Here is a 16242-nt window from a genome sequence, read left to right on the forward strand (position 1 = left end):
AAGTCCCATCTCAAGGACAGCAAAACATTTATTTTGAGGAATCAGAATTAGTGAGAACCCTAAATGAATGACACAGAAGCCCTCCTGCCTTCATGTTAGCCATTCATTCATCAAAAAGACCTTTATCCCCATTCCTATTGTGACAGCTTTGTGGCCTTCTTGAGAGAGAGTGCAGTTTGATGTTATTCTGGCTGTAATGCAAAGATCAAACAGTAACCCCACGTATCATCACAGAACTGTTGATCGAATTGTAGTCGTTGCTCTACATGAATTTCATAGATTTCTAAAAAGCCTTTGACACAGTGGATAGAACTGTTTACTGGAAATTGCTGCGTCACTATGGAATCTCCCAGAAATCTGTGATTATTCTTCAAAAGCTTTTATGAAAATAGAACATGCAAAGAATTACATAGCAGCAAACTGACTAAGCCATTCAAGGTAACTACCAGCATCAGACAAGTACATCTTATGTCACAGATGACTTTCCTACTAGTAACAGACTGGGTCATGAGAAAAACCACAAACAGCCCAGGGGTTTGCAACGGACTTTCACACAGAAACTAGAAGACCTTGACTTTGCAGATAACATCAGCTTGCTGTTCCATACCCACAAAGATATGCAAGCTAAAACAAACCATCTCCAGACATATGTTACTCGGGCTGAAAATCAACACTAAGAAAACTAAAACCTTGAGAATCAACCCCAATAACACTTTCTGGGATTAGAGAGGCATAGTAGGGGAGGTAATACCTTTTACTGGACCAACTTCTGTTGGTGAGAGAGCAAGCTTTTGAGATACACAGAGCTCTTTCTCAGGTCTGGGAAAGGTACTTAGAGTGCCACAGCTAAATACAAGATCAAACAGATAGTTTAGCAAAAATAGTTAGCATATATGCTAAGGGACCATTCTGGGATTGACATACAAGAGGTCTGACACTTCACATACCTTGGCAGCATCATAAGCAAAACTGGTGGAATAGATGAAAGAAATTAACAACTAGGGGTCTCAAAGTTATTTAGAACAGGGGAATTTGTCTTTATAGCTTGCGACATACAAGCATGCACATAAAATTGGCCATAAAGGTAAGGAGACTAAGTAGATGAACCCACAATGGAAGTCTCTGGGTCAAAATCAGCAACTTTAACAGGTGGTCTAAGTAGACTGCAAAACAGGTGATGTAACTTGTACTGATTAGGTATTCAGTAGATGTGAAAATGAGTGCAGCTTACCGATCTAGGAGATGTGTGTGGATTGTAGCAAGAAAAGCAACTAAATGGGAAGGTGTAGGAGAAAGCAGCCCTCCAGCTTACCTTTCATCCTCTTCTTAGTTCTTTTCCTGCTCCAGACTCCTTGGTGCGTAAAGTTATACTCATTTTGCACCCCCCATTAAGTACCAAACTAATACAAAATACTCAACTTTACCACTTTCATCCATTTTTTAGAGTTCTTATGAATGATGAATATATTATATTTAAGTCATGGCTGAATTTTGCTCAGTATGTATGCACAGTTCTACATTTTTGGTGCAGAAAATCTCAGCCAGCAGCACTTTTTGTATCTAGTTTTACAATTTTAAAATACCTCCACCACTTGATATCATACTAAAGCAATAAAAAGTTTCTAATTTGGACTCTAAATATTTCAAACAAATTTGGTTTTATTGTAAATACATTTTTGAGGGCTGTCAATCTACAATATAGCTAGATTTTTATATTTTGAAAGAACGTATAAGGCAGCTGAGTAATGGCTATTGAGTAGACGCACTGGGATTTTTCCAAGATGTATTTTACTTTCTCTAGTTGGACTTTGAGTCACTGTTTCTGCTCTTAATCCATGTGTGCTGATGCGAGGAACCATAAAATCCTGTGGTTTTGTCAACTCTATGGTTTGCCAGCAATATGAATCACCATAGGACACACCTACTGACCCGTTTGCTATTTCTTCCTGGCTTTAGGTCTCTCTCCAAGGGCAGGTAAATAACCATCTCCCTTCAGGTTCCACAGCTGTTGCTTGGAGTAGAAACCCAGAAACCACAGAGTTGCTGGGTGACCATGAAAAACGAGACCTTTACATGTAGCAATACGTTCGGATCTGTTGCTGCTGGTCCAAAGGTTGCGAAGATTTAGACAGAGGAGTCATTGTAAAGGTATGGAAATCACTCTGATTTCCACTGTTAGCTACCTACATCTCTCATCTTAGATCAGCTCAACTCAATTGTGCAACAGATTACAGGTAATCATAATCCTGCAACAGCCTTTGTAATGACTGATATCATAAAAACTGATGAGGGGAAAGAGTATAAAGGGTTAGATAAATACATTTCAGCCAATGGACAACGAAAAAGAAAATGTGACAAGGGTTAAGAAACAAATAAGAATTGAATTATCCTTAGCAACAAACACTTGATTAAACATTCAAAATGTGAAGCCTCCTCCCCCGATCTCCAATGATACCTGTTCCTCAAAAACAATGCTAAGAGGAAGTAGATGTTTCTTATGTGGCTTACAGACACTTGTCTGCTAAACTATCAGACCATAAAATAACAGTGTTGATGATGGTAAAGGGAAGAAAGAACGGTTTAGTGCTTACCTGTTTCTGTGTGGAGGCTCCCATATGTACCTGACAGAACTTGACTGCCTGTTCCAGGGCCACTTCCTCATCCACCTGAATAAAGAAGGACACTTGATGAAGCCAGTATGATTTAGTAACTGGCAGGAAATCTATCACTGATTTCAGTGGAGCAGAAGCAGTCCTTTGAGTTCTAACACAGTGTGGGTATGACTTTGCTTCTTGCAAACAATGCCCTTGTTCTGGCAAGAGGCTCTGTAGCAAAGTGCCCCCTTGCCCAGAGGCAGTTTGGTGGGATGGTACGAGGCCATCTGAAATATGTGGCGCCTTTTATATTTTGTTGGATATGGTGTTCACTGTTGCTCTCTGGTTTAAGCTGACTGATTAAACTGTCACCAGTGCAATAGGCAGATTCAGACTCTATGCTAACAAAGCCATTGCAAAATTTTAAGCAGGGAAGTGCTGAAGGCCCACTCTCCCTATTACCCAACTGCATCTACTATCAGTGAACCTTACTGACCAAGGAAGCAAAAAAAAAAAACAAAAAAAAAAAACTTCCCCTTGCACCCTCTCTGGCAAGATCATAAATCAGAAATGTTTGTTAAAAAGCAGTTGTTTTAATATACTTTACCTTATAGATAGGACATGATGCAACTCCAAAAAATTAAGAGCTCCGAAGTAAGGATGCATTAGGGATTTATGTTCCTAACATAGACGACATATTTTGATTAATATTCACTCCCTGCCACCTGATTCATAAAATGGCAATGGTAAAAGAGAGACAAGGTGGGTGAGGTAATATCTTTTATTGGACCAATTTCTATTGATAAGAGAGACAAGCTTTTGAGAGAGACACAGAGCTCTTCTTCAGGTAACACAGGAAGCTGTTTGCCCAAAATCTACAGAGAAAGTAGAACTGATAGTAAAATCACTTGCCTGTTTAATCAGCATGTATGTTTCTGACATGATCTTCTCAATCCTGCCCAGGTCATAGGCCATGACCTTCTGACCTTGTTGCCACACCCGGTAGGCATCCAGTAACAGAGTTTTCCCAGACTCTGCATCATCTATTAACTTCCTCTTTCTGTTTGCTCTCTGGACAGCTTCCTCCACAGGTGCTGCCTGAACTGTTCCTTTAGCTGCCTGCTGTTGTTGCTGTTTTGAGCTGATACTTAACTCCTCCAGGGAGAGTTCTGCAGTCCTGCTTTCAGGGGTTTTGTCCTTTGAGTTCCTGCCAGACTGAACACGATCTGGCTCAGTATGTTTAAAGGAAGAATCAATTTTTTCAGGGTCTTTGGAATATCCATCAAAATCCATGGGCTCAACTGAGCCAGGCCTGCGGCCCTCTTTCATCTCCTTGTCATTCTTATCCTCTTGTTCCAATGTGTCCATAGCATTGAGGGTTTGTCTCTGGGTCACTTCTTTTACTCCATTCTCAGTACCACATACTGCTCCATCAGAGAAGCCTGGCTTTTTGGGAAGAACCTCCTTCCCTTCTTCAGCACTAGCTTTGTTGGAGACGTCTGTTGTCATCTTTCCTACTGCAAGGCTACAAGATTTGGAACCTTGATCTTCTGATACCTTAAAAAAAGAGCATCCTTTTTAATTAACACTGAATCAGAAGCAGCTTAGTGTTTGAAAAGCTAACTACAGGTAACACGAAGGCTGACAATAAGGACCATTGTTGTGTTACTGTCTTTGGTGTTAAAGAGAATGAGTTTATTTAGTATTCATTCTTGCTTAGTCCTTTAAAAAAAATCGGTTAAAATTAACTCAAGTCACTAGCTTTAAGACTGGTTATAATATTCTGAGGAAAAGATCACAATTGAACCAATAGCACAAACTGGATCAAAATTGCTATGGCAGGTTTATTTTAACCTTACATTTCCTTTTGTGGCTTCAGTCTATGCCATATATTTGATTAGGTAAAATCAGGGTCTAGAATAGCTAGAAATTTCCCCCATCGTACTGCAACCACAACATTTCTTTTGGCACCTAAACACGAACATCAATTTCATAATCTTCATTTTGGTTTCTAAGACATAACCTTCTCTTATGGTTAGAGGCTTGAAAGGTATCATGGACTCTGATCTAACATTTGAATGTCGTAGCTTTGCTGTAGTGAAATCTGCCTTTGGAATGTCACCAGAGGACACCTTCCCCTCTTTCAGGCCACAGCTGGTCTCACCTGCTATTGCTGCCATTCTTACTACACCCAGATGGAAGAACTGCAGTACATGCAAAGGGCCAACTCCTTCAAACTTGTTTTCAGTAAGTTTATGAGCTTGTACTCTTCTTAACCAAAGAAATCCTTAGGCCAGAGCTCTTCCCTTGATTTGTTTGCCTAATATGCTTCCAAGTTCCAGGACTTATCTACACAGCAAATTACTGCATGGCAAGCCAGGATGTGAATCTACAGCACACTAGCTTGCTGCACAGTAACATCACTGTGGACACTGCTACATTGCAACCGGAATGCAGCTTGGAGTGCTCTACTCTAGGATTTTCATTGCACTGTGTCAGTGTCCACATGGGATATTACCACCGAAAAGCTGATGTGCTGTAGATTGGCACCCTGGCTTGCCACATAGAACTTGCCATGCAGACAAGCCCTGATACTGATTTAACTTGCAAACAATATGGAATGTTGGATGCTCACTGATTCAGCCGCTTAGCTCTTTTTCAGAGAGACATGAGACATATGGCTATTCTTTTATTCGTTTCACAACATGACTGGAATCTGAATGATACCAACATAACATGCATGTGGCTCTGAAGAAAAAGTATTAAAGAAACAAATCCAGACCTACAGAGTCTAGGTTTATTCTGCTAGCAGAGCCTCAGGTCATGTTAACGAAAGATCCTGGGCCAGATTCTGCTCACTAGCATTGTTTCACACTAATGGAATTACGTGGGGGTAAGAGCAGTTATTTCCGACTTCCACAAGTTTAAGGAAAAGCAGAATCAAACCCACTCTTCATGAATGTCTCTGGTTTTCAGCACTGAGCAATAGGCCACAACTGTACTGCACCACTGAAATTTTCTGGGCAGTTGCACAGATGCTTTCTTACCTCTGTCAGCTCGTTGAGTGTGTCCTCCAATACTTTCACTGTGAGAACAAAGGCTCTTTGTGCAAGAACTTGACGATCTGCATCCCGTAAGTACTTTCTATGCCACAATGAGAAGATGAGAAAGCAAATTAAGCATCAAAAAGTTCTAGGGTTTTAAAAACAAGAATAAATGTAAACTTTCTAAAAAAGATAAAACCCGTTTAGAACAGATGTTGCAGGGAAAAAAGCCAGCAAAAATTTACACTTCTACACTAAATTGCTTCAAACTTCCCCCATACCCCTCCCAAGTTTGAGAGGCACTTTGTGGAGAGGGGTATTTGTACTGGCAAGACGCTGATACTATTATCTATAGGTGTGAAAAATGTGGGAAAATGGTGTACAAATTTTCCCATACAACTCTTTCAAAATCCCTCAAATTCTGGCCTACAACATCTCTGTTAGTCAAAATCTGGACTTCCCCTGAGCAGAGGATGTCAATTATGCAGAATTAGGCTGAATTGTGAGGTGGTTTTTGTAACATGGATAAATGTCCATTTGAGGCTAAAGGGAGGATCAGTAGATTATTTTGACTTGTGTTCCAAGTTGCCTTTGAATCCAGATTTCTAGAGTTAAAAAGCTAGTGAATTAACGCATATAATTCCTATTGATTATTTACATTAAATCCTAATTATTTACATTAAGTGCCACAGAAGCCTCACTGAGTTGCAATTCATAATTGTGTATTTCACTTTAAAAGAAACAGTTTTTAGAGAAAGTGTTCTCAGCAACCAGCGTCACCCATCCACGGTAATGAAAAACAGCATTTCAGCCTCAAAGTTGACTATTTCTAACCAGAACTGGCTACAAATGCAGAAACTACATTTAGTCAGAAATGCACCAACTGTAATGTGTATTTTTATAGTATTTACGTAATCAAACCTTTTTCTGTTTTGTTTTTCAAATGAATGATTACTGAATAGATGACAATTTTCTGATTTATTACAACTGACAGTTTATTTGAATTAAGTTAAAGTCATAAAGAAAAACCCTCTTTAGTAAAACAAAAAATATCAAATGTAATTGGTACATGCTATATATACCCCAATATTTTCAGTTACAGACGCCTCACATGGCTATAGCTTGCAATGGTTGGCACAAGCGGACCATATTTTAGATAAGTTGAGAATAGTCTAAACTTCAGTTTAGAACTGTAAATGATTATGCTGTATTTTGAAAACAGCATGGACTGGCCTGGTATAAATTTAAAGCTTTCTGTCCTCCAGTACTTTTGATATGCTAAAAATTAACATATTTTTGGCTGCAACTTTGCTGAACATGTGATCACATATACATGAATGTACTGCACCATATGCAAACTCACAGGGTCTCACACAGTGAGCTGTGTAATGCTTCCAGCCACTACAGCCTGTTGCCATCCACCTTAATTTCAATTTCTTAAAAACTTCATCCTGTACATATTTCCTTCTCAGTAACCAACTGGAATTTTACTGTGTTTTTAATTTACCCTGCAATATTTAGATTCTGGCCTTTCTACCTATATATGCAGCTGACAGTAAAATGACACTCGTTCAAATAAAATTAATGTAATTAAAATTAGATCACTCCTGTAATTAGATCAACTCCTATATCGTGGCAGTTGCCATCAGCCAGTTAGAGGCTAGTCAGTCACTCAGGAATTGCAGGGACACAGGAGTGCCTGAGCCTCAACTTCTGAACATGCCTCCTGTGTCAGAGGTGAGGAAAGGGGCGGTATATGCTACTATGGTGCCTCTATGACACCTATGATTCTCCTCATATAAGAGGAATCCTCAGGTCAGGTAAGCCAGCTCACTGGCTGCTTTGTGCTGGAGGAGTGTAAAGCAGCTCTAGTAGGGATAAGAATCTGACCCCCAGAGTCATAGGTCTCAGTACCATTTTTAAGCATAGTCAAAATTCCTCAGAACCATATTAATTCACTCTCTTGAAATATGTTTTTCCTTCAACAGAAATATAATTTATGGTGTTATAGATCAGGGTTTTGTTTTTATTTTTTAAAGCAGTTAAGTATTTTCCCAAAGAGACAGAAAAATGGGGGGATGGGGGGAGGGGGGAATATTCAAAATGGAAAGAAAAGGTTTATTAAATGAAGACTAAACTTATGGCCTCACTTTCCCTGATCAGGTGTCCTCTGCAGCATGGAGGAGACTTTCAGCAGGGTGTTGTAATCCTTGAGCTGAGACAGCACATTCAGCAGCAAGACAATGGAGCGGTTCATATGAGATGCAAAGCTGCCCGGGCGGTCGATTTCATCCACGGGGATTCGCCAGATTCCCTGCAAAGAAATGAAGAGAAGAAGCCTCTAAAGATGGATCCATGGTAAAAGACAGAATAGAAAACTAAAAATATGGACCAGGTTCCTCTGTGTTCTCTGGATACTGTTTCAGTATGAGACTGGGTACAATGAATGAACTAATGCAATGGTTCTTTAAATAAGGAAATTTGGATAAGGAACAGAGTCTTACAGAAGCCACAGTACGCACCTTAGATATATTTGCCAACGAATTCCTGAAAAAGGCAAGAGAAGGTTAATTATTATGAGGGGTTTTTCTGAACCTCACTAAGTTCAAAGGTTTTAGTGTTTTGGTGTTACAGAAACCAAATCCCATTATCAAACAAGACAAGTTAGCCTATCCTTGAATGCATGAATAAAATTTTCCTGATCTAATTCAGAGACTCGCAACTGTCAGCCAGCTATTGTAGGAGCGTATCTTCAAATAGATCGTTAGCATAAAGGCGTCACCTGTTTGGAGGTTGTCAAGCATTAGCCATGGAGCAACCAACCTTTGGTCTGGTACAAATAATGGGATTCCTTACAGTTCAATTTCCCCACTGGCAAATTTTAAACACACTTGTGCTCACATCCTGAACACTAACTAAATCTTGGGAGCCAAAGGAATCTTTGGGAAGACACTGGCGACAAATGGACAGTTATAATTAAATTATGACTAGTCAGCATGGATTTTGCAATGCTTAACAAATCTGAGGGGACTTTTCCCCCAATATTAATAAAATATGTTTAAGATGGATGTTAACCAGATTTTAAAAATTATGTTCAAATAATATCCATACATCAGTAGTGGTGGCAGAGATCACTGACTGTCTGGACTGGGGCCATCTGAATAACAAATACTACTGTTGCTATACCAATACCAACTCTCCCACTATTTCCCTTGTTCAATGACAGAAATTCTCCAGGGGTACATCTGCAGAATGGAATCCTCATGCCATTTAATAAGGTTGTAGGAAGAATCTCATTGATTTGAGAATACCTGCTAAAGAGTGAACCCTGCTTTCCAAACTTGTCCAGAGAGCAAGATGTACAAATATTGAATCTTTCATTCTTGTTTTGCTAATTTTAGCTGTACTCTAAATGTGAGCAAAGTTCTTTAGAATTTATTACAAGGCAGAAGTGAAGAACACATGAAGAGCTGAACATCAAAACCAGCTATGTAAAAAGCCTGTCCACGGTAGGTCTGCCTCCTACTCCTTTTTGGTGAATTTGCAGTGCCACCCCATATAATTTATTTAGACATTTGTAAACCTCTTATATTTTCCCCCTATTTGGGGGCCAACTTTCCATGTTTTCAAAAGAGAAGCACTGACCCGAGCTATGCATAACGCACAGAGGTTGTTCTGCAGACTTTTCCTTCTGTTTCTTGACTTTAGCAAAGCTTTTGACACGGTCTCCCACAGTATTCTTGTCAGCAAGTTAAGGAAGTATGGGCTGGATGAACGCACTATAAGGTGGGTAGAAAGCTGGCTAGATTGTCGGGCTCAACAGGTAGTGATCAATGGCTCCATGTCTAGTTGGCAGCCGGTATCAAGTGGAGTGCCCCAAGGGTCGGTCCTGGGGCCGGTTTTGTTCAATATCTTCATAAATGATCTGGAGGATGGTGTGGATTGCACTCTCAGCAAATTTGCGGATGATACTAAACTGGGAGGAGTGGTAGATACGCTGGAGGGGAGGGATAGGATACAGAAGGACCTAGACAAATTGGAGGATTGGGCCAAAAGAAATCTGATGAGGTTCAATAAGGATAAGTGCAGGGTCCTGCACTTAGGACGGAAGAACCCAATGCACAGCTACAGACTAGGGACCAAATGGCTAGGCAGCAGTTCGGCGGAAAAGGACCTAGGGGTGACAGTGGACGAGAAGCTGGATATGAGTCAGCAGTGTGCCCTTGTTGCCAAGAAGGCCAATGGCATTTTGGGATGTATAAGTAGGGGCATAGCGAGCAGATCGAGGGACGTGATCGTTCCCCTCTATTCGACATTGGTGAGGCCTCATCTGGAGTACTGTGTCCAGTTTTGGGCCCCACACTACAAAAAGGATGTGGATAAATTGGAGAGAGTCCAGTGAAGGGCAACAAAAATGATTAGGGGTCTAGAACACATGACTTATGAGGAGAGGCTGAGGGAGCTGGGATTGTTTAGCCTGCAGAAGAGAAGAATGAGGGGGGATTTGATAGCTGCTTTCAACTACCTGAAAGGGGGTTCCAAAGAGGATGGCTCTTGACTGTTCTCAATGGTAGCAGATGACAGAACGAGGAGTAATGGTCTCAAGTTGCAGTGGGGGAGGTTTAGATTGGATATTAGGAAAAACTTTTTCACGAAGAGGGTGGTGAAACACTGGAATGCATTACCTAGGGAGGTGGTAGAATCTCCTTCCTTAGAGGTTTTTAAGGTCAGGCTTGACAAAGCCCTGGCTGGGATGATTTAGTTGGGGATTGGTCCTGCTTCGAGCAGGGGGTTGGACTAGATGACCTTCAGGGGTCCCTTCCAACCCTGATATTCTATGATTCTATGATTCTCTTGCTTTCCACAGTACTCTTTTTTCCAGCCATCCTTTTTTATATCAACACTTCCCCATTCTTCCTTCTGCTTCTTCCAACTTTATCAGCAAACTTAATCTCTTTATTACAGTTTATTTATTCTATATACACAGAATAGTAACTATAATTGTTCTGAGACTGACCTTTGTGGCACTACTGTCACTTCCCTCCACCCTCAACTGTTACTTTTCACAAGCATCCTCTAGGTTTGATAGCACAGCTTTATCAAGCAGCTCACTATCTAACACTTATTGACCTTGTAGATTAAAAGTGCAAAACTGCATTGAAAGCTTTCTGAATGCACAAAATAAGACGGTAGAGGGAAAGGTCTCTTGGTTGTAAATATTTTAAAAATATTAAAGTCCTGTGACTATGCTTCTTGGCTGCACCTGGATGCACCAATTCTAAAGAGGATACACAAAGAAGCAAGGTCATCAAACTGGTTCCCACCAAATCCTCAAAAGATTAGTTGACCTCCACGATGGCAACACACAAGTAGATAAAAACAGTCTTCCCAGCTGATGCAGCCCTACAAGTCAATTTATTGTTCATTTATAAATGAATCGTACGAATGGAAAGCAGCTAACTATGTAATCTCCTGGTTTGTTCTGACAGAGTCCACAACTCTCTACCTCATCTTTCACTTGCATTATGTAGCTTGCTCAGAGCAAACTTTAGGACATGACACCAGAAATCAGCTGACAATGCTTTCCTCCAGCTTCTTCCCATCTGCCCAGTAAACATTTTAACTACTTTCCCACACACACTGAGTATCATCTGGAAAGTTAGAGGATGATCATTTTACAGGTCTCCAAGCACGCTTTGTTTGAAAACTAAAGTGTGCGGCAGGATTACCACTCAGTAAACTATCTTGCAACAGGTTATGATATCAAATCATCTAACCAAAATTACTATTGGGGAAATAACTTTCAGGCAGCATTTAGCCGCTTGTGGAGAAAGGCTCACCTCCACACACTTCAAGCCTCCAGAATGCTCAAGGTCAACTGAGCACAGTTTACAGTGTTACATTTCTACAGTTATGGTATTACCATATTTTGGTACTAAACAAGAAAAAAAATTAATTATTCATGTACTTTGCGTAATCTTACCTACATACATACTGATGCTACTGTGCTGAAGAAAATAATCCAGGTGCCACTTACCTGTAAACTCATCTCCTTTCAATGTTCTACAATTACAGGATGAAGAAAGAGATTTAAAGGGAAGCTTCCTCATCAATTCTTGCACTGACTTTTCATAGTCTTGCAATGAACTATACAGCTTTATACAAGTGCACTTAATTAACCATGACTACTCCCCTATGCTATCTACTCATCTGGTCTTCAGACCCAATCGTAAAGCATAAAGGAATTTGCCGTTAAGAACCAACTACCTTGCTTGCTTTCCCTCAACTGTCCTTTTGCATTGTGACATGAAAAAACACCAGATGTTTAAATAGTCAACCTGAATCCTACCAGGGCCTCCAGCTGAACCTGAATCCTCCTCAATCTCCCAATCTGAGTTGAGTTAAAGATACATCCTCATCCAGAGTACTCCCAGAAGAATCCCACACATATACATAAAGAAGGATCTAGCCAAGCCTTCACTGGCTGTCATCTATCTCCAAGGAAAATATATTTCTCAATTCAGAACACAAGAACTGCAATAAAAAAAATCTGCTAATTTTAAAAGCCAATTTCTCAGCAGTCAAAGAATCTGGAACTCTTAACTAGAACAAAACACACCATATAGATACACTTGCTGGAGCTGCCATGGAACCAACTGGGGAACAGACAGGAAAAGTTTACTCAGTCTGACTGATGTATCATTATGTTTTCACATCATTTGAAAAGTAAATTTTTTAACCAAATATCCCCTTTAATGTACTCATACTTAACAGTGCAGACATTTTAGACCCAGCACAGACTGACAACATTTGGAGTCCTCTTCAGGGTTTCTATTACTTATAATCACTATCCAGGCCACTTGGCAGAGGTTCTCCCACCCAGTCAGTCACTGAATGGAATTTATGTTCAAAACACCACTCTGTTGCACAGCTTGTGTGTGCTGGCCACCATTCTTTCAGCCTTAAGGCTCTCCTCCCCTTCTGCTACAGCCAACCGAGCTGCTTATATGAAACCAAGAGAAGGAGCAAGAAGCTTTAAAAAGCTTCAAATGCCTCCAGGGCTCCAGAACTCCAAACCTCCATAAACTAATACTCTGCACCCTCCTAACGAATTTTACAATTCTGTTTTGCATTGTTAATAAAAATCTGCAGCTCAGTGAAAATCTGAGGACAACATAAAATAAACTGAAATTTACATCAAAATAAATACAACAAAGAATACTGTATTGATTGCCTTATTCATTTTCACATTTATTTCGAGCTGCTGCAGAATTCAGCACGGAAGCAAGAGGGAGGACCTTGCTGCAGTCTTCAGTTCCAGCTTAATGCAGGGTACACGAAGGCTTCTAGACAGGATTTGGAAAGTATCCATTGTGCCCATCTCAGCCATTCTGAAAACAGATAGGCTGGGAGTGCTAACTGCTCCATGCTGCTTATCTGAGCATTTTTTGAAGGGAAGGGATTCCCCAGGGTCTAGGAATATCTCTTTGGGGAGAAAAAGCTGACAGTCCTCAACAAAATGAGGCTTCTGTGGCTTTCTACTGACACTATACAAAAGCACTCCAACAGATTAAGTATTTGAGTATTCTAGGCACAAGGCGACCTTCTCAGTATGCAAGTTACTGGATTAGCTATAGGATTTCTGTTCTTGGCAATAGCTCTTAAATGAAAGGAGTGGCCCTGGTCACACTCAAGATGTTCCCATCCAGTTGTGAAAAGCAATCCCCGGAACAATTACACTATAACTATAACAAAGTCAGGGCGCTTCAAATTTCATTAGGGTCGTCTCTCCTGCTTCCTCCCTGAACCTCTCAAGAGTGCAAATCACTCCAAAAGGGGGCAGAGATAGGGTCATGGCCCTTTCCCAGCACTGGCCCACAGAGGAGATCATACATATCAGGTAGGAGGGAAACATACTGGACTCCTGAGTCAAACAGGCTCTCTGACCACAGTTCTGGGAGATATTTTTCTTAAGGTATTTATGATACAAACTAAGACACAATAAAACTATTAACTAAACAAAGCAAACCGAGAGCCCAAACTCACCTAAAATGGAAGCAGCTAAAACAGATAATGACAAGCTGTTTGATGCTGGCATCAGAAATTGAAAATCTGTTCTGTTTCAGCATACGATTCCAGAGTATAGGAAAAGTAGAAAGGATGCTCTTTCTTCCCACATCTGTCCTTTTCTAGCAAGGGACAATATTCCTTCTGAATATCAACCCCTGGCCCTGCAGATTTTGTATAGGTGAGCAAGGAAACTTGTTCTTCACATTTCCATCTCTCATACCGTCTTAACTAACATCCTCTATCCAGAAGTTACTTCTAGTATTTTCAGAAAGTGCTCAGTTGAGAAGGAGCAGGAAAGAAGAAAAAGAAATCATATTCAAAGCTTTTAAGAGAGTGATGTGGATGAAATAGAAAGATTAAACTCAAAGCCATGTCAGCTAATAAAACCTACAGCAGCATCCAGAGGGAAAAGCATACATATTTCCTTAGACAAGGTGGATGAGGTAATACCTTGTATCGAACCAAATTCTGTTGGCGAGAGAGACAAGTTGTCAAACTTGCACAAAGTTCTTTTTCAGGTCTACATATTTTCTGGTATTCATTTCCCTTTCTCATTTCTGTTTTACACTATTTGTTTACAGCCACCTGTTTCACTAAGCACTTCTCTTATCCTCAACTAGAAGGCTCTGTTCCCCATCTGGGACTCTTGATGATGCCTGGGATTAATCTCCAGGCAAGTGGAAATCTTGTGAAGACCCAGAGAGTGCACAAAAGAGTGGCAATCCCCCCACCCCACCCACAATTATAAGAACATACAGACACAACATTGGGGACAAAAGAACAGACGAATATTAGTCAACCTGCATAATATCCTTGCCAATGAAAGCACGCTGTCCTTGGACTAATCAAAAGTCCATAACAATATAGCAAACTCTAGGTGGAGGGAAGCCATTGACTAATATTGCAACAATCCAGATCTACACTGTTCTTTATTACATAGCAGCTTAAAGTCAGGAACTGAACTCTCTTAACCAAAAGGAGTGGCCTCTGGTTGCATTAAAGATGCCCCTGTCCAATTATGAAAAGTGTGGGTCATCTCTGTGGATATTCATATCCTAAAGCTACTTTTAAAAATCTACTTCTGGCATGAAGTTTCCACAATCCCCCTCTTGCCCCCCATGGCATCTTTTTACAGTAAGACTTTCAACATGATCCAGACTAGGGGTGGGCAAACATTTTGGCCCGAGGGCCATTTCTGGGTATGGAAATTGTATGGTGGGCCATGAATGCTCATGAAATTGGGGCTGGGGTTCAGGAGGGGGTGAGGGTTCCGGCTGGGGGTGCGGGCTCCGGGGTGGGGCCAGAAAAGAGGAGTTCAGGGTGTGGAGGGGGCTCTGAGCTGGGGCAGGGCGTTGGGGTGCGGGAGGGGTGTAGGCTCTGGGTGGCGCCTAGTTCAAGCAGCTCCCAGAAGCAGCGGCATGTCCCTCCTCCAGCTCCTATGCAGAAGTGTGGCCAGGCGGCTCTGCGCGCTGTTCTGTCTGCAGTTGCCGCCCCTGCAGCTCCCACTGGCCGCAGTTCCCAGCCAATGGGAGCTGTGGGGGCGGTGCCCCCTGGCTGCCTCTAAATGTAGGAGCTGGAGGGGGGACATGACACTGCTTCTGGTAGCTGCAGCACATGCGTGGAGTGGCCCTTGACGCCGTTCCCCAGTGGGAGCTCAAGGGCCAGATTAAATGTGCTGGTGGGCCGGATGTGGCCCACGGACCGTAGTTTGCCCACCCCTGATCTAGGTTAAGATAAGACCTTGGATTCAGGGTCTGGAAAGTAAAGGAGTCAGGTTTGAGCTCTGTGGATTAAATGACTGGCTGTATTTTTCCTTCTCTAGCTCAACCCACTTCCTGCAGCCAACAAAGTGCAATATAGGGTAATAAATAGAAGTATCCTTAATCCTTGTTAATGGCATTACTCCATATAGTGTTGGTCTTGAAGACATCAGTGAGCTTGCTCCAAGAGTGATAAACTCCTGCTGGCTTGGAGAGCAGAGTCCTCAAGTTCAGAATCTCTGGTAACACCTAATCTTTCTTGATAAAGTAACATTTCTCTCTAATCCTTTCTTCCAGTTGCATTGTCTCCTGCAGCAAGCTTTTCTTATAGTCATCTTTCCTTTTAGCTCTGTCAAGGTTCTTTCCCCACTCTGAACCCTAGAGTACAGATGTGGGGACCTGCATGAAAACCCCCTAAGTTTATTTTTACCAGCTTAGGTTAAAGCTTCCCCAAGGTACAAACTATTTTACCTTTTGCCCTTGGACTTCATTGCTGCCACCACCACGCATCTAACAAATATATAACAGGGAAAGAGCCCGCTTGGAAACGTCTTTCCCCTCAAAATCCTCCCCAAACTCTACAGCCCCTTTCCTGAGGAAGGCTTGATAAAAATCCTCACCAATTTGCATAGGTGAACACAGACTCAAACCCTTGGATCTTAAGAACAATGAAAAAGCGATCAGGTTCTTAAAAAGAATTTTAACTGAAGAAAAAGTAAAAGAATCACCTCTGTAAAATCAGGATGGTAAATACTTTACAGGGTAATCAGATTC

The 16242-nt window shown here is 41.2% G+C and overlaps 1 protein-coding gene across 8 annotated transcripts in view; it reads right to left on the reverse strand.

The window, feature by feature from the left end:
* The window catches only part of CABIN1 (calcineurin binding protein 1), a 204077-nt gene that overhangs the window by 33341 nt on the left and 154494 nt on the right, over window positions 1-16242 (reverse strand). For all 8 annotated transcript variants that reach the window (XM_075120259.1, XM_075120258.1, XM_075120262.1 and 5 more), the window contains 4 exons: window positions 7789-7952; window positions 5642-5738; window positions 3507-4151; window positions 2592-2666 (listed from right to left, as the gene is read on the reverse strand). In XM_075120259.1, coding sequence (XP_074976360.1) covers window positions 2592-2666; window positions 3507-4151; window positions 5642-5738; window positions 7789-7952 — 981 coding nt within the window. The remainder of the gene's footprint in view (window positions 1-2591; window positions 2667-3506; window positions 4152-5641; window positions 5739-7788; window positions 7953-16242) is intronic.

This window comes from Caretta caretta, chromosome 15 (assembly GCF_965140235.1).
Source record: "Caretta caretta isolate rCarCar2 chromosome 15, rCarCar1.hap1, whole genome shotgun sequence".
In the NCBI taxonomy this organism is placed as follows: domain Eukaryota; kingdom Metazoa; phylum Chordata; order Testudines; family Cheloniidae; genus Caretta; species Caretta caretta.